Consider the following 19,475-nt stretch of genomic DNA (forward strand, 5'->3'; position numbering starts at 1 on the left):
TTTATTTTCCTTTTCCTGTTGGAAATGTGTCTTCATTTGGCTTTGGGCGAGCTGCCTGCCCTGGATTCTGAATTACTGCCCTGCCTGGTGGAGTTCTCTGGCCCTAACCTTGGGTTAATGGCTGAGGACAGTCTTGAAAGAGGACTCCTTCTGAAAGGAGGAGACGGCTTACACAGAACAGCAGGTATTGCCAGCCTGGCTGATGGAGGCTGTGATGGTGTGATGGTGCTGAGGAGTGATGGTGCTCCAGGAATATGTAAAAAACATGGAATTTTAAACATAACATAATATTAATACTTTGAACTGGTTGTCCGGTTGACAAAAATTTCCTAATGACAGAAGTTATAATGAATGGAGCAATGCTTTCACATGAAGCATATTGTTTTCCATATGATTCATGAGGAAGGAACATTTCTTCTTGAGTCAATGGGTAATGCATTCCCTGCCTCAAAGCTTGGGGTGTAGCCAGTATTTGTGAAAAAGACTTTAAATGAGCAGATATCTCTAATTGACGGCATCATGTGTAATTTCCTTAATGGAGAAAAGGTCGATGGTGAGTTTGGGATTTGGAGGGTGGGAAAAAGGAAAGTTATTTTCCTGACTCAGGTTTCTACCACTTTGGTTTACCAGATATGTGTGAATATTATAAACCTGAGGACCAGCTCAGACTCAGATTATTATAATTTATGATCTTTTTTAGTATGCTTCCCTGGAGTGTGAAACTGGGAGTTTGTGGGTATAGTGGATAGGGGAACAGGGTGAAAAGATTACCCAGTCCCATCCTGGCTCCCTCTCTCCTTTATAGGGTGAAGCATCAAGTGGAATACCTGGGCCTCAAAGAGAACATTCGAGTGAGGAGAGCTGGTTACGCCTATCGGCGTGTCTTCCAAAAGTTCCTGCAGAGGTAAGACTGGTGACTTGGGACTCTTTTATGTTTTAAGCAGGCTTATTGAGATATAATTTACATATCATACAATTCACCCATTTGAAGTATACAGTTCAGTGGCTTTTAATAAATTCATAGAGTTGTACATCCATCACCACAGTTAATTTAGGAATATTTTCATCACCTCCAAAAGAAATCCCACTTTCCTAGTATTCCCCACCTCACCCATGGCCCTAAGCCGACACTTTTTTCTGTCCCTATAAATTTACCTATTTGGGGTATTGCTATAAATAGAACCATATATGTCTTTTGTTTCTGGCTTCTTTCACGTCACAGAATATTTGCAAGGGTCATCCTATAGCTTGTACCTGCACTTCGTTCCTACTCATTGACAAATAATATTCCCTTGCACCAGTGTTCTAACATGCCACATTTTATTTGTTCATCCATCAACTGATAGACATCACAGTTGGCTCTTATGAATAACAAATAATGTGCCTATCAGTGTTCACGTACACATTTTTATGTAGGCATATGTTTTTATTTCTCTTGGATACATACATAAAAATGGAATTGCCAGGTCAAATGGTAATTATGTTTAACCTTTTTGATGAACTGCTAGATGTTTTACAAAGCGGCTATACCATTTTACATCCTCACCAACAGTGTTTGAGGGTTCCAGTTTATGTGCATCCTTGCCAATATTTGTTATTATCCGACTTTTTGGTTCTAGCCATCCTGGTGGGTATGAAGTAGTTTCTCACTGTGGTTTTGATTTGTACATCCCTAATGGAAAATAATGTTGAGTATCTTTCCATGTGCTTATTAGCTGTTAGAGAAATGTCTGTCTAGTCCTTTGATCACTTTTAAATTACTTGTGTTTTTAGTATTAAGTTATAACAATTATTTTTAGCATCATTTATTGTGAATAAATCATTTTAAAGCATCATTTATTTTAAGTAAAATCGAGTATTTTGTCTGTTTAGACTGATACATCAGTTCAGAAATTCATGGTAATTGTGACATGGGGAGGGACTGACATTTAACTGACTGAGCAAATTAATAGTGTGGAGACAAATTTCATGAAAATATTTAATAAGCTTAAAGTATTTAACCTCAAATTTTTTGTCCAAACATAAACTGATTTTTATATTTCTATTAAAGTACATTTGGCAGGATCTTTGCTAAATTTTTCTTACTTTGTGTTGTCTTTAAAAAGGATAAAATTTAGTGTTCTTAAAATACTACATGATTCTAACTTCTCTAGTGACTCTAAATTAGTGGAGTTTCACTGATGTTCTACATTTATTTAATTTCCTTTTTGAAAGAAGGAAGCCATATTTACTGTTTTAATCAAAAATAATTATGTCTTCCTGGCATATGATACAGGAGCAAGATATAAGAACATTTTTTTAAATTCAGATTTTATGTAACAAAGAGGTTTAGGAAGGAGAAGAACTTAATTGCCATCTTTGAAATCCAGTGTTTCTGATAGAGTAGCTTTCCCTCTGAGGATGTTGTTTCTTCTGCCGGGAGATAGGGATGGCTGATCTACTGCTTATCAATGTGGGTCATCATCTGTGGAAGGTCATTGATGTGGAAGATCAGGAGCGGCTTGGCCAAAGGGTGGATCGTTCCGTACAGTAAAACTTCATTGATTTTCGTCCCCATACATTCAAGATCGCTGATGATTTTGGAGGCTGATTAAACTAGGAATAAAATTCACCATCAGGGCTCTCTGAATTAAAAGGCCCACTACACCTCTAGTGTAAGCACGGCAATATGAAAAGAAGTCTTTAGGAAGGTTAGAAAACAAATTTGGAGTGCTCTTGCATCACTGTAGCAGCATCCATTCACTGACAGACAACTGGGATGTTAATTATGAACGACTTTGCTCTTCTTTAAACAGATGGCCGGCACTAGCTTAGGACAGGATTTCTCAGCCTCAGCTATTGACATTTTGGTTTGGATGAGTCCTAGTGTGAGGCTATTTTGGACATTGTAGGATGTTTAGCAACCTTCTTGGCTTCTACCTACTAGATGCCAATAGTACCAATCCCACCCTTATTTCCCCCAGTTGTGACACCCAAAACTGTATCTGGACATTGCCCCATGTGGCCTGGTAAGACAAAGTCAGTTGAGAGAACCGTGGCTTAGATTATCATTAAGGTTTTTCACAGAATTGCATTTCTTTGAAAATACCCTTTTTTAATTAAGAGGGAAGAAAGTTAAATACAGAAAATAGTGAACAAGAAGTATTTCGTCCGACTTGCCTTAATTTCGAAAGGCTTGCCCTCAACAATTCCAAAATGTTTCTAGTTTTATTCTCCTTCAATATTTTTTCTATACTTAAAAACTTTTTCTTTTTTATTTAAAGTTCTTTTTTAAGATTAATTCATTTTTTGGCTGCCCTGGGTCTTTGTTGCTTTGCACAGGCTTTCTCTAGTTACAGAGAGTGGGGGCCACTCTTCATTGTGGTGCATGGGCTTCTCATAGCAGCTGTGTTTTTGCAGAACACAGAAGAATCCAGGTGTGCAGGCCTTGGTAGTTGTAACACACGGGGTTCAGTAGTTGTGATTCACCAATTCTAGGGCACAGGCTCAGTAGTTGTGTTACATGGTCATAGTTGTTCTGCAGCGTGTGGGATCTTCCCGGAACAGGGATTGAACCCGTGTCCCCTGCATTGGCAGGCAAATTCTTTACCACTGAGCCACCAGGGAAGCTCCTGTACTTAAAAACTCTTTATTCGATATTTTCAGATTCTCTCTAATTGGCATTGCTATTGAAAACGGATCAGATTTTTTTTTTTTAATTTTACCTTAATTTTTTTTTTTCTTTTGAGAAACCAATTCCTTCCTTCCATGTTATTTAAATACAAACTGACAGACTTGACTTCCGTAAGCAGTACTGTGAACTCCGCCACTCTGCCGGGAGCAGGAAGTCCACACTCTTGGCCAAAGTGTCTGGGGTGCCCTGAGCAGGCTGCGTTATTTGTTTGCAGTAGCTCCTTAAATGAGCTGTGAAATGACCTGGTTCTAATATCCGGACCTCTCTCAAGTACTAGCTGCGTGGCTGCATGACTGGTACTTTCCAGAGTCAGCGTTTAGTGCATATCTGTTACGCCCTTCGTGTCGAGGGCCTTTTTCGGAAATGGTTTTATCCTTAGATGCCTTCCTGCTTAGCTCTCCTGCTGTGGGCCTTTCCTTTTAGAAAAGACAGACAGGCCTCCCTGTCTTACACAAAGCAGACTCTTTTGATGTTGTCATATTTTTGTTTTTTGTTTTGATTTGAAAGTACTGTGAGGATAATACAAAGTTCAGAAAGAAAATTTGTTTTTCAGTATAAAGTATGTGTTTAGCCTCCTATTCAAAAATGGCTACAAGGCCATATATCTGTCAGTGGGCAAGGAATATTTTTCCAGGGACAGTGCTGTTTTCCGTAAGGTGTATGAGTCTGGGATTGTAACAGGATTTGTCCAGTCTGTCAGTGACTTTCTCATCCTGTGATCCACTGTGAGTAATTGAATCAGTTTATACTTTTATTATCTCAAGCACGGAGTGTAGCGAGTGTCCTGCTGGCTCCCAGGACTTTTTAGTGTCCTTGGGGGTCAGACACATCCTTAAATCCAAGTGCCAGAAGCTGGAGGTCACAAGTTTGGGCTGGCTTTCCTCTGAGGAGGAACCATTAGATTGGTCATCTGGGCAATTACAAGAAGCCTTGCAGGACTTTCCTGGTGGTGCATTGGTTAAGAATCCACCTGCCAGTGCAGGGGGCACAAGTTCGATCCCTGGTTTAGGAAGATCCCACATGCCTCAGAGCAACCAAACGTGTGGGCCACAGCTACTGAGCCCATGCTTTAGAGCCCCTGCGTCACAACTACACAAGCCCGTTCACCCTAGAGCCTGTGTTCTCCAACTAGAGAAGCCACCACAATGAGAAGCCTGCACACCACACCTAGAGAGTAGCCACTACTTGCTGCAACCAGACAAAGCTTGTGAGCAGCAACAAAAACCTAGCACAACCAAAAATACATTAAAAAAAAAAATTGTTTAAAGGAGCCTTGCAGACTAGGGGCAAGGAAGGGAATTCTAGGCAGCGACAACAGCCAGTGCAAAGGCCTTGGGATAAAATATTGGTCTTAAACTGAAAACACTTGATGAAAGGAGTGTAAGTTATTATGCTCATCTCTGCAAAAAAATGTTTTTTTTCATCTCTGCAAAATTATCATAAGCACCTATTAGGCAGCATCCCATTGCCTTATGAACCCATTCCCACCAGTATGTCCTGGAGAAACAGGAGGGAACTGAGTGTACTTACATAGTGAGAGAATGTTGTACTAGAATTATGCTCTGGTCTCTCCAGTGAAGTACAAAAGAAAGTGAGGAGAATGCTGCCAGTCTTCCTAAAAGCAAAGGGAACCACCACAAGTGGTCCATGATCAAAGGGACAGGCAATTCCCATGTCTTACCCAGACCCAAACTCTTATAGGTCTTGTCAGGAAAAAGGAGAAGAAAAAGTCTCTGGAAACCAAGTTCCTTTCTATTAAAAAAAGAGAGAGAGAAATACAGTATTATTTTAATAGGGGATTGATGTGAATTACAAAGAGATACCTATTTGTAGTTGCACAATAAAAATGCTTTGGTTTATTATTTTGATTGGATTAAATCAAGCCAAGCAAAATCGCACTCTTAGAAGAAACGTGTCACCTTGGTCTGGTCTTTCCTTTTGCATCCATGCCCTGCATGAACTTTCTCCCTCCTCCCTTTAGATTGCAGATATATTACTACTTCTTCACCAGTGAGATCCCCCAGTAGCATCTCTGCTGTCAGTCATTTCTATGAGGCTTAATTGGTGTAGCCGCCTTTATTATGCCACGTGTGAAATGTACTCGTGCTAATATGTGGCTTCAGGTAGACATTTTCATTTTTAAGCTTTTTATCTCTAATTAGTGAATAGGAGGATTTGCTTCTTGAGGAAATTTATATTATCAGGCAGAACGTGGATATTTAGGAGGAGCAGAGAGGGTCGCTAGAATCACCTTGGTCCCAACCAGCTGGCTCTAAGTGTGTGATGTGCCTGCTTGTGTCCTCTTAGAGAGCCCTGGATCCTGAAGGCAGAGCCTCTCTCCTTGTCAAGGTTCCCTTCTCCCCTTGATGCCATTAGTGAGCCTACTCCTCATAGCAGCTTCTGAGAACAGAGGAGGATGGGGGCTTCTTTAGAGGCCTGGGGCCCATTCATTGCCTGTCTTCTAGATGTGCCTGCACATAGAACACACCCTCCAATTTCTCACCCATACTATCCTCTAATTTCTCCTCCCTCCCTCCTTCCTTCTCTTCCTTCCTTCCACCTCAAGTCTTTGGTACCTTTTGTATCTGACATTCTGTAAGAGGCTTCTGTCTCCCCTATTAGGTTAGCCTCTTAATAATTGGGCTTCCCTCATAGCTCAGTGGGTAAATAATCTGCCTGCAATGCGGGAGACCCCGGTTTGATTCCTGGGTCGGGAAGATCCGCTGGAGAAAGGAAAGGCTACCCACTCCAGTATTCTTGCCTGGAGAATTCCATGGACTGTATGGGGACCACGGGGTAGCAAAGAGTCAGACATGACTGAGCGACTTTCACTTACATAATTATGATGTTTCTAACATAGACAAATGTAGTAGGCTGTATCATCTGTAAAGGAAAGGTTTACATGTATACCAATCCATGTCTTGTATGTACTGCCATGATGAAAGAAACAGTCTGGGGTTCAAATCTCAGCTCTGACATCTGCTAGCTGAGTAGCCTTGAGTAGTTCTCTATTTTCCTCTCTTTCCTGTTTTGCACAATGGGAAGACCAGCTGACAGAGGTTGCTATAGAAATAAAGAAATCTACTGCACCAATACGGAGAAGGCAATGGCAGCCCACTCCAGTACTCTTGCCTGGAAAATCCCATGGACAGAGGAGCCTGGTAGGCTGCAGTCCATGGGTCTCGAAGAGTCGGACATGACTAAGCGACTTCACTTTCACTTTTCACTTTCATGCATTGGAGAAGGAAATGGCAACCCACTCCAGTGTTCTTGCCTGGAGAATCCCAGGGATGGGGGAGCCTGGTCGGCTGCCATCTGTGGGGTCACCCAGAGTCGGACATGACTGAAGTGACTCAGCAGCAGCAACTGCACCAAGAACAACACCTGATGCAGAGAGCACGTTTTAGTTACAACAGGTGACTCTTTCCTGCCGTGTTCCTGGCGTTGTATCAGGTGCCAGATGTGCAGGGTGAGCCCCACAGATATGACACCCCCTCATGGAGCTCCTATCCCCATGGGGGTGACATAAATTACCTGAATAGGTACAGACATGACTATCGTTACAAACTGATATATACTCTGAAGGCAAAATATTATTTCCTATGAGAGAAAATAGCAAAGGGGACAGTTTTTGCTTGGGTCATCCAAAAAGGTTTCTATGGAAGCGTCGTTGAAGGGGAGGACCCTCCCCGCCACACCCCCAACCCCTGGGTAGGAGCCAGCCCCCAAGGGGTTTGGAGACCAGCACATCTGGCAGAGCGAATAGCGTGGGCGAAGGTTCTGAAGAGGGCAAGCGTGCAGGAAGAGAAGGCCATCCTCCCAGGAGCGGAGCGAGCCAGAGGAGAGCAGAGGTGAGACGAGAGTAGCTGAGGACCAGTCACCAGGGCCTCCTGACTCAAGATGCAGAGAACTCCACAGATGAAAGTTGATCCATCGTAATCATAACAGCTGCTTATGGGGAGCTTCATAAAACTCTTCACGTTGATTGTTAAGTGCTCCCAAGAAATCGGGGGAAATCAGTGTTGAGAAAAGACCATTTGATTTTGCCAGAAGAGTGTCGTTGGTGACCTTCAGCAATGCTATTTTTAGGCAGTGGTAGAAAGGAAAAGCAGATTTTCTTCAGGGCGTTAGCATGGAAACGGTTGGAGAAGGAAAGAGTAGGCGGCGGCTCTGAAATGGGCATACCAGACCCAGTGGGTTTTCGCAGTTGTCAAGGTCTCTGCCTGAGTCTTGGAAGGGAGCGAGGGGATGGCTAGGACTCCAGCGGCACTAGGTGCCTTTGGGGGCGTCCAGGCCAAACCTGATCCTTCTCTCCCTTGTTTTCCTCACAGGTATGCCATCCTGACCAAAGCCACCTGGCCCTCATGGAAGGGGGATGAGAAACAAGGCGTCCTGCACTTGCTGCAGTCTGTCAACATGGACAGTGACCAGTTCCAGCTAGGGAAGAGCAAAGTGTTCATCAAAGCCCCCGAATCTGTGAGTTTTCTCTGGGCCACGCCTCTCCCTGCGGCCCCCTCTCAGCCCCCTCCCCACCATGTGCCTGGTTTCTTTACTTCATCCCGTGGTTCATGTCTTAAATGTCAGTTCCTCAAAGAAGGCTTTCCGCTGCTCCGAGTCTGTGTGTGGTTCATGCCCCACACCTTAGCACATTCAGAGTCCTCAGCTTGGATACAAAGCTATCATCACAAGAGCTTTTCTTTTCGTACTTTTCTTCTCTCCCATTCTAGATGGTCAATGCCTTGAGGTCAGGGTCTGTTTTGTGTGCCCTTGTGTACGCAGAGCTTCGTGAGGAAAGTGGCTCAGAAGAGGTGCCCAATAGTTATTTTTTAGTGTGAAGTAGTGTCTCAGCTACTAGGTACTTCTTTGCCCAGAAAGGAGGCTTGGGTTAACCTACATCCTCACCTCGGTGACACCCAACAAGTCTTGTCACATAAAGGTGGAGCAGAGCCTGGGTGTGAGAATTCCCAGGACTATACCTTGAAGACCGTGAGGAAATGCAGAAAGGACTTAGAGGAGACCAATAGATAGAAGGAGAAATCTCCAATCTTAAAGGATACAGATGTTTACCAGTAAGGAACTCAAAACACATAGGTTTTACAATTTACATATTTATCAGACCTCCACAGATTAATTTAGTGGAACCTCTTAATCTTTCCTGTGGAGCATGTGGTCACCCTGAGCTGAATGATTGTTCACAGGAACTTCCCAGTTTGAGCAGGAACCCAACACAGCCCCTCAGTCCTTCTGCCCCATAGCTCTGGGCCTGTGGAATGAAGATAATTCAAGATTAAAAATGAAGACAATTTTTAAGCTGGAGAAACTGCTGGAACTAACCGGGGGTGGGTATCACCATTTCTTGAGGTTCCTGTAATAATCATAAGACCATTTTCAAGAGTCTATGGAGACAGACTTCCCTGGTGGTTCAGTCGTTAGGGCTCTTTGCTTCCACTGCAGTGGAGCACAGTTCTGATCCTGGTTGGGGAACTAAGATCCTACATGCCATGTGGTGTAGCCAAAAAAAAAAAAGAGTTGGTGGTGAATTTGGCAAAAGTAGTCACCATATCACCAAGAGAACCTGCAGTATTGGTCATAATGGAAACCCTTGACTCTAGGCAAATTCTGGTCCTGCCATGCGTTTTCTCCACTAGAAGGGGCCCCATCACTGCTGTTCTGCCTGCCTCCCAGAATCAGCCTGAGACCAGAAATGCTAATGGTCGTAACTGAATGACTTTAAAGGCTGTTAAATAAGTAAGTGGCACACATCGATAGAACCCGTATGAAAAGTTTGTGGTAGCATTTTCCACTTTGAGTTATTTGGAGCTTCACAGCAATTTCATTTCCAAATATAAAATGAAAATGTTGTGTCATACACCATTAAGCAACCCACAGAACAGTTCCTGTTCTTTCTAAAACAGGATGGAGTGATTTATCGGTACAATGGAGAACTCTTCTGTTTTATACCCGCTCCTCTTGTTTTTACTTTTTTGACTTGCTGAATTTTCACAGAAACAGCCTCAATGTTTTTCATGCTTTTTTTTTTTCCTGATTCAGTTGAGCTTTGAGATTTTACTTTCAAATCAAGATTTATTTTTGGTTTTTCTTTTCCGTGTTTTCCTCCCAGTTGCTTTTTTACCTTCACTTGACTCTTCCTCTCCCCCATTTTTTCACACACACACCCATCATTACTACTCTCTCCCCTCCCCGCATTACTCATCCATCCATATCTAGCCCTGACATTGCAAACTCTTTTACAAAAATGGTTTTTTAGGGACTTCCCTGGCAGTCCATTGGTTAAGACCCCACACATCCACTGCAGGGGGCATGGGTTCCATCCCTGGTTGGGGAACTAAGATCCCACATGCCACAAGAAAGCCATGGCCCAAAAAAAGTTTTTAAAAATCTACCCTGTGATTTTGCTTTAACTTTTATACTAAATGTGCTGAATTTATAAAATAACCCATTTGCTTTAAGAACCCACATTAGATATCAGGCATCAGAGAGTTTGGTTTGGTTTGGTTACATGTGTCCATGCTTTTTGCTTTTCTCTCTTCTTCTCCCTCTCTCTCTCTTCCTTCTTGAACCTTCCTGATTTCTAACCCCTATGGCTTTTGGAAGGAACCTAAAAACCAACTCATCTTTGAACTAGTCTATAGGAATTTGGGAATTGGTTGATTCTTCATCCTTTCTGAGTCACAAGTATATTTTCTATGACGCTTTCAAAATAGTTCTGGGAAAGAAGAAGAAAATAAAACTTACTCAGAAACCCAACACAGAAGATAAGAAAACACCAATGGATAATCTTCCAGGCAACTGATGGGCTCAGATTTTTAAACATTCTGCCCAGTTGTTGAAAAAAATCTTTTGTTCTTGAAATATGCACCTTTGTTTATTGTATATGGCACTGATGGCTGTGGAATGAAGTGCCCCTCTCTTGATATGTTCAGTTTGAGGTGGATCTGTGAGAAGGAGAAGTTGAATGTCAGGAAGAGAGATCACTGGCTCCAGGGTATAGACCCAAATAAACCGAGACAACAAATCAAGCCCAGCTGTCTTCAAACCAAATTTGCTTGTTTAGTTCTGGAATGTTTTTACAATGACATCCGTCATCATTACTTTGGGTTTTTATTGGTCTGTTTTTTTATTCCTAGAGAGTCATGTAAACTACTTCCTAGGTGAATAGGAGTTTCCCACCATTTTATGAGTTGATTAGATGCAGATTCTGTGTCCAGGTGAGGAGGAGCCTGGCAGAACCTCAAAGACCTCGGTTCACTTTCCAGCTCCACCCAATCTTAGTACTGATGTTCTCCTCTGTTAGTTGGAGATAATGCAAATAAGTGGTACATGTAGTTGTTGAGTGGTTGAATGAAGTAATGTATGTAAAGCATCTAGAATGATTCCTGATCCATTGAGGGTACTCAGTTTATTACAGCTGTTTGCTGTCATCTTCATTACTCTAGAGCTTTGGTGAGTGGTGTACAACAGTATTCATCATTAAGATGACTTGAGTGTCAGCCCCTTTTGGTGAATCCAAGTCCTTATTAACACATCATAAGCCCAGGTCCAATCACTGGTTATTATCCTCCGCCCAATGACTCCCTATAGATTTCTGTGAGGCAAGAAGTCTGTACTTTCATGGAACCAAAAGTTGGGCAGCCCTCTTTCCACAGCAGCATGCGCTTTCTGCAAAAGCTGGAAAATTCTAGTAAGAGGCTGTATGCAACACTAAAGCTGCCTCCATGAGCTCATTTGATCTAGCCATTTAATATCCTCTTTGGATCAAGGTGGGAAATAAATGGGTGTGTGTTGAATCACTCATTTGATTCTTAGAGAGGTTAGGAACAAGGTTTGGCAGACATCATCATTAAGATCCAACTGAATATACTCAGATCCAACTATGTTCCATTATTTTTTAATAAAAGAATATGTATAAGGACTTCTGTGGTGGTACAGTGGATGAGAATCCATTGCCAGTGCAGGGGATGTGGGTTTGATCCCTGGTCCAGGAAGATTCCACATGCTGTGGAGCAACTAAGCCCATGTGCCACATCCACTGACCCTGTGTGCCTGGAGCCCACGCTCCACAACAGGAGCAGCACCAGAGCAGCCCCACTCAACACAGCTTGAGACAGCCTGCATGCAGTGACGAAGACCCAGTGCAACCAAAAATGAGTTCGTTTTTAAACAAACTTTTAAAGTATGTATAAATATCTTGTCTCTGTATATTTATATATAAGTTATAGTGACCATAAGCAACACATTTTTTTCACCTTTGTATATGAGTCTGAGAAGCTGCTTCCCATTGTGTCCTTGACTAAACTGAGTGTCCTTGGACTATCCAAGAAAGTAATGTTCAGGTCCTGTGAACTGACTCACACTTGTCTTCTCCCTATTCACAGCTCTTTCTTCTGGAAGAAATGAGGGAGCGAAAGTACGATGGGTATGCTCGAGTGATACAGAAATCATGGAGGAAGTTCGTGGCCCGGAAGAAATATGTCCAAATGAGAGAAGAGGGTATTATAGTCATTTTATTGCATTCATGTACCAAATCTCAAGAATATTTTTGAGCTTAGATGAAGTTACGGGTTCACTGTACTTTGCACATACTGTGCGTTGCAGCCTTGCATTCATTTAGAGTCTCTGTGTCTTTCCACACGGAGCATTTTCCTCTTTGTAGGGGACTGATCCTTCTCCCTTCTCTACCCTTTTGGGAACTGCAGCCTCCAACCTTCTGTTGAACAAGAAGGAGAGACGGAGAAACAGTATTAACAGGAACTTCATCGGGGACTACATTGGGATGGAGGAGCACCCAGAACTCCAGCAGTTTGTGGGCAAGAGGGAGAAGATCGATTTTGCAGACACAGTGACCAAGTACGACAGGAGGTTCAAGGTACATGTTGACTGCCCAGTCCTGGGAGTCACCAAACAGATTCCTTAGTTCTAAAAATAACTCATCATTTTGCTTTTGGGATTACCAAAACAGATCATGTCCATTGTAGATAAATGTGGAAAATGCAGATAAGCCAAGAGAAAAATAGCCACCTATACCCAGAAACAATCACTGTTAACATTCTGTGTGCATCCTTTAGAATGTTTTTATGCAGACATACATTTGTATATTTAGTTTTACAAAACTGAAATCTACGTTACATGCTGGTTTGTGTTCTGCATTGTTTTTTTCCTAAAATACACCAGGGAGAACTTTCTGTATTAATAGATATGTCAGTATAAATTGTTTTGTTTAGCTGCATAGTATCCCGTTCAACAGTTGCTTCACTATTATTTTGAGCCAGTTTCTTATTATTCTCATGACATTTTTTTTTTACCATCATAAATAAAAGGATACTCAAGAGCATTCTTGCACATGGCTTTGTGCATTTGTCTACTTATGCTTTTAGAGTAAATTGTTAGGAGTAGACTCATTGGATCAAAAGATTGAGAATATAAGGGAAGTGTTCTTATCCATTTTCCCTGGGCAAATGACTACGCGGGGCTTTGACAGAGCCACTGGAGGACAGCTGGTTGTTTTTTTAACCTCTTTCTTTAGACATTGTCTTTTTTCTTTTGCCTAATAAAATTTTGACCCTAATAGTGAAATCTGAAGCCATAATAGATTATGGGCCATTAAGAGCTTTTTATGTGAGTTATTTCTCGTTTGGTTTTTGGTCAGGGATAAAAATAAAGAACAAACAATATTAATTTCACAAGAAGGATGATGCTGTTTTGCCAAAACCAAATCACTCCTTACAAACTGAATATGGTGCCAGCTGCTCTGGCGGCAGGTTTGAATACAAACATGAATGTTAAGTCTCAGTATTGTTTGGATATAACACAGTACATTTATATTAGATTTTTAAGGATTACCATTGACATGAAAATGTATCACTTTTAAAAAGTAATGGACTTTTAAAAAAAAAATGTAATGGACTCACAAAAATTACATATGCAGAGTCCCTTGAGGGATCCCTGTATGAGGAACATCCTGCAGCAGATCACTGGTAGGGCCATCGTGTGTGCTGGTTTGCCCTGATCCCTTAGGTGGATCCATATGAGTCTACCATTTTTATAAGTTAAAGAGAGTCAAGTATCAGCAGTTTTGTATATGTCAACCTAACAATCAGAAGCACTGTGCTTACCATCCAATCGTAGTGAAAGTTCACTGCCTGAAGCAGCTTCCTTTCACCTGCTCACCAGCGCCCTGTGTGTCGACTACTGCCACTCTGCCACTTTTCTAAAACTCCTGTCCTTACAGAGCGTAAAGCGAGACTTGCTTCTGACTCCAAAATGCTTGTACTTGATTGGACGAGAAAAGGTCAAACAAGGTCCTGACAAAGGCCTGGTGAAGGAAGTGCTGAAGCGGAGGATCGAGATGGAGAGGATCTTGTCTGTGTCCCTCAGGTGAGTGGCCAAGGGTGGGGACGGGGAGTCCCACCTCTGCATGACACTGCTATTCCAAACACAGCCTGGAGGGAGGCCCTGTCGGGCTCCCCAGTTGTAAAAGTGACGATGAAGAGAACCCAGTTTTCTCTTCTCCCCTAAGAAGGGCTGATCTTCTTGAGTCTCGGGGAGTACTGCAATCACAAGAAGAAGTTACTTTCTGATCTGCTCCTCTAGTCAGGGGATACTCAGGTCCTTTGCTCCCATGAAATCTGAGGGCAAAAAAATGTTGTCTGTGAAACAATCAGGGTATAATTGCTATTATTGAAGTGGGGGGTCACCATTCTTGAGTCCTCCCCCCAAGCCCACCTTGCCCCTGATGAAGACCTAACCCATTTCACCAGGAAAAGCCTGAGCAGAGGTGGCCACTAGGTCATCAGTGCTGCTTTTTAGTTTGCTGTGACCTTGGATTGTCCTAGATAGGAAGTATCTTTGGACTCCTTGAGGCCCCTCTGCCTGTTCATTCCCCCGGGGGTGAGGGGGAATACAAATGGGTCTCCATAGTCTGTAACCCTGGAGTCATTGCCAAATGCTCCCTTCAGCTCCAGGTTCACAGGTAGGCATCCTTGCTCTTCTCGTCAGCACTCAGGTTTATGAATTGAGTGCAACTGTACAATAATTTGAACATTCTTTGGCATTGCCTTTCTTTGGAATTGGAATGAAGGACCTTTTCCAGTCCTGTGACCACAGGACCTTTTGCAGTCCCGTGGCCACTGCTGAGTTTTCCAAATTTGCGGGCATAATGAGTGCAGCACTTTGGCAGCATCATCTTTTAAGATTTGAAGTAGCTCCGCTGGAATTCCACCACTTTCACTAGCTTTGTTTGTAGTAATCTTAAGGCCACTTGACTTTACACTCCAGGATGTCCACACCATCATGGTTATCTGGGTCATTAAGAGCTTTTTTGTAGAGTTCTTCTGTGTATTCTTGCCACCTTTTCTTGATCTCTTCTGCTTCTATTAGGTCCATACCTTTTCTTTCCTTTATTGCAAAAAGGCTGACTGGTTGTCTGAGGAGGCCTTACAAATAGCTGAGAAAAGAACAGAAGCAAAAGGCAAAGAACAAAGGGAAAGATACACCCAACTGAATGCAGAGTTTCAGAGAATAGCAAAGAGAGATAAGAAAGCCTTCTTAAGGGAACAATGCAAAGAAATAGCGGAAAACAATAGAAGGGGAAAGACTAGAGGTCTCTAAGAAAATTGGAGATACCAAGGGAACATTTCATGCAACCATGGGCACAATAAAGGACAAAATGGCAAGGACCTGCATACGCTGAGACTTCCCCAAATCCTCCCAGCTAATATCTCCTAGACTAAGTTCCCTGTGATGAGAGGAAATCATCAGGCCACAGAAGGCAAAGAAAAGAGGAAGAAAGGCCCCTTTGAGGCTTCCTCCTTGAGTCATATTCTGGGGCCCTTCTGAGGATGCCTCAGCTTCTGCCAGGGCAAGCATCGGGCTGCCATTGTATTAAAATATTAGAGATGTTCTGGTTACCTGTGGATGCGTCTTCTTGGAATTAGGACTCCTCTCCACTCTTATTCCACACACAAGACAAAATCGCTGCTCTTAGACAAAAAGCAGGGTTTTTGTGCAGACAGGAAACTGATTTACCAGGCTAGAAAACCCTGGCTCTGGAGCAATCATCCAAAGCAGATTTTAAGTTGTGTCTGTTCTTGCCTATGTCACTGTGGTTTCTGATTTTGTCTGTTCCCAATTTTCCTGATAAAGAGCCAGGCAGGGCAGTGACGTTAAGTATTTAAAACATTTCAGTTCAAGATGTGGTAGAACTGGTAAGCAGATGTGTTCAGCAGCAGCTCTTTGCAGCCACGCCTCAGGTGGTTCTCAGTGCCATGGATTTCACAGACTAGAAACTGTCCAGTTTCCCAAAGGTCTTTCTGATCATTCAGCTCGCTGACCAGGCCATGACCTACCAACCACACTCTCCTGGTTACTGGGCCCTGAGACTGCCCTTGCTGGTCCAAGGAATCCAAGTGGAAGCTTCTTTTTTTACCTTGCATGGAAACAAGCTATACCCGGGCTAAGTTGAGTGAGCTAAAACGTGCTGGGCACACTTGACAGTTGAAAGCCCAGGAGTCACAGCTCTGGGGCACAACTGCTCACTACTCTGAGAATGAGTGTTGTTCTGGCTGTTACTACTGCCTAGGTGTGTCTGCAGCCCTCAGAGGCCTTAAGCAGCGCTTAATCATTGTATATCTACATGTGTATCTAGCACTTTGACACTCATTGCCTTGTTGATCAAGTCTCTGAGGCTTATCAAGGTGTGGGATATTCACACTCAAGTTTTTTTCCCCTCTGTCTTTTCCTTTTTTCACAGCCTCTGGGGATACTGTGTCTCACAGTAAGATCAGATTCTTTTTCCACTTTCTTTTTAGTATTCATGGTCTGGATGTTTGCTTCCTTGTGGCCTTTCCTTGTTGGAGGATGTAATAAAATGAGGTACTTAACCTGAAATTTGTTCTGACTCTAGGAGGGAAAAAGAGCCCCAGTCATTTAAAGGTGTTATCTCTGTGAATTTCAGTCACTGAGCCCCAGTTTGCCAGGATTAATAACCATTGCCTCATTTCTTTCAGCCATAGGGATAGGCTAGTAATCTAAACCAAGTTAGGAGTGCAATCAGATAGAGTGTGCAGAATCAAACATAGAAAAGAAATCGATTGTGGTACCAGGAGAACGTATCTGTGTGGATATGTGTACATGTGCATTCTCAATATATTTCAGTGTTAGTATAGAGAAAAATTTGAACAGTTGTCTTGCACTTTGGGAAGAGAGTCATAATGTGTGTTTTGAAGACTTTATGGGACTTACTTCTTGACTGTTAGCTAGAATGATCACCTGATGGCTTCTTCTAATTCAGACTATCAAAGTGTCCTACAAACCTGATCTTTCAGCCCGTCCCTAACTCTTATAACTACTGGGGAGGCCAAATTGGCTCATAGCTGCCTATTCAAACCAACCAACCACACAAGAAAATATATAGAGGACAATTTGGGGAAATGTAAAATAACTAAATATTTTAACAAGTGTGTTATGAGTGCTAGTCGCTCAGTTGTGTCCATCTCTTTGTGACCATGGATTGTAGCCTGCCAGGCTCCTCTGTCCATGGAATTCTGCAGGCAAGAATACTGGAGTGGGTTGTCATTCCCTTCTCCAGAGGATCTTCCCGACCCAGGGATTGAACTCAGTTCTCCTGCATTGCGGGTGACTTCTTTACTGTCAGAGCCACCAGGGAACATGGGAAATATTTTATTTGAAGGATTTATTGTTTATTCCTTTAGGTGTGATAATGATATTGTGGTTATTTTTATTTAAGAAGGCTTTATCTTTTAGAGATAGACACTGAAATGTTTAATGATAAAATAATATGATTATACTCTTTTGTAAAATAACCTAGCCAATGTGTGGAAGTGGGGGGAATGAGACTGCAGATGAATTTGACTGTCTGTGGATTGATCATTGTTGAAACCTCCTGACATGTGGTGGTTCATTCCGCTACTCTACTTTTTGATATACTTGAAATTTTCCATAATAAAAAATGTTTCCTAATACTTTAATAGACATCATATTTTTAGAAGTCTCTATCCTTTTTAAGTATACTGAAATATATCTAGTTGAATTATAATTGAAATTTTTTAAAAACTTTTTTTAACTTACAAGGAAAAAAATAGATTAGGCCCAATAGCTCAGAGAGCTGTGATGACAACAGTCACTCACAGGGAAAGGAAAACTCCTTATCTAAATAAAAGACCGAACACTGACAACCTACATTTCTGCCTTCATGGAGAAATGGTGAGAATATCAGGAGGTAACAACACTCCTGATGTCTGATGCCTTGGGGGCATCATATTTCCAAGCCTTTGGGGGGACTGCTGATAGAAGGCCAAGCATCATTTCTGAAGGCTCCTTCAAGAGCTGCTTCTTGTCCAAATACCGAACTGACCTGTGTGTGTGCGCTTAGTCACTTAGTTGTATCTGACTCTGCATCCCTTTGGACTGTAGCCCACCAGGCTCCTCAGTCCATGGGATTCTTCAGGCAAGAATACTAGAGTGGGTTGCCATGCCCTCTTTCAGAGGCTCTGCCCAACCCAGGGATCAAACCCGGGTCTCCTGTGTCTCCTGCATTGCAGGTGGATTCTTTATCCACTGAGCCATCAAGGAACTGACCTCATCTTGCTCTTATTTGAAAAACTCAATTTCCTGGAAGAGTGGTCAGAAGGTACAATGGCCTGTGTTCTTTGCCCTCCTGTTGTAGCTGATGAGGTTTGAAACATAAAATCTCCTATATGGAGCTCTCTCTGATGAAGCTTCTAGTAGTCCTTCTGTTTCCTGTTGCTGACCCCCCCAAGGCCTAAGATCAAAAGCCTTGGGGCTGCCTGCCTGGGTCAGTAGATTTTCCAGTACTTGTACATACTAGGAAAGTCAGCCTAGAAGGAGTGGGCTTTAGACAGAGGCCCCAGCCCTCCTGGGCATGACATTCTTGCCTAAAAATGGTTTGTTGCCTAATTGCCCTAACCCTCTGGCAATAAGAACAGCCTACTTCACTAGGGACCTCCTCCGCTGACCTGATGCTTTCCTGAAATCTTGACTTGCTATGGATTTTGAGCTCTGGGAACCTGTAAGTTTTCTGCATTTTTGGACTGACCACCAGCCTTGTGTTCAACTCTGAATTTGCAGTGGGTGAGACTTAGTCCCTGCCTCAAGGCGTTCCACCCCATTCTGGAAGGGGGAGCCATGCCCCGTGTAAACATGGGGCACACAGCTTACAGGTGTGGAGAGACTGGTTTCCAGGATATTCCTGAGACACAAAAGGTGGGAGTGAGCCTTTCCCCCTGTGGTTGGGTGAAGCTCTTCCCAGGAGGCCTGACATGACGTGTACCTGCACTTTCTCAGAGAAATTAAGTAGGCTCCCAAACTGGTGCTACTGGTATCTATGGGTGGTAGAGTTCAGGATAAGGTTTGTTTCCTTCTGCTTTTAATTTTAGCTACCTTTGTAGTTCTGTTTACTGAAAGGAGCACTGGGGACTTCCTTGGTAGCCCAGGGTTAAAAATCTGCCTTGTAAGGCAAGCAACTCTGGTTTGATCCCTGGTCAGGGAACTAAGATCCCACATGCAAATAAGCCCATTTGCCACAACAAGAGAAGCCCCTGCATGCTGCAACTAGAGAAAGCCTGAGTACTGCAGCAAAGACCCAGCACAGCCAAAATAAAGAAATGTAATTCTTTTTTTAAAGGAGCATCTATTTCATAAGCAGGAAACATTTCTTTTTGAGACTTTAAATAAAAGCAGGGGCCATCCTAGCTGAAATTGCCTTTTCAGCTTAAAAAAGAAAAGAAAAAACTCCTTTAAAACT

General features: G+C 42.7%; 1 protein-coding gene across 1 annotated transcript in view; it reads left to right on the top strand.

Moving 5' to 3' along the window:
• The window catches only part of MYO1E (myosin IE), a 211,111-nt gene that overhangs the window by 162,832 nt on the left and 28,804 nt on the right, over positions 1 to 19,475 (top strand). The window contains exons 18-22 of the mRNA XM_070469219.1: positions 806 to 904; positions 8,005 to 8,149; positions 12,070 to 12,184; positions 12,391 to 12,560; positions 13,923 to 14,068. Coding sequence (XP_070325320.1) covers positions 806 to 904; positions 8,005 to 8,149; positions 12,070 to 12,184; positions 12,391 to 12,560; positions 13,923 to 14,068 — 675 coding nt within the window. The remainder of the gene's footprint in view (positions 1 to 805; positions 905 to 8,004; positions 8,150 to 12,069; positions 12,185 to 12,390; positions 12,561 to 13,922; positions 14,069 to 19,475) is intronic.

This window comes from Odocoileus virginianus, chromosome 6, assembly GCF_023699985.2.
Source record: "Odocoileus virginianus isolate 20LAN1187 ecotype Illinois chromosome 6, Ovbor_1.2, whole genome shotgun sequence".
Taxonomy (NCBI): domain Eukaryota; kingdom Metazoa; phylum Chordata; class Mammalia; order Artiodactyla; family Cervidae; genus Odocoileus; species Odocoileus virginianus.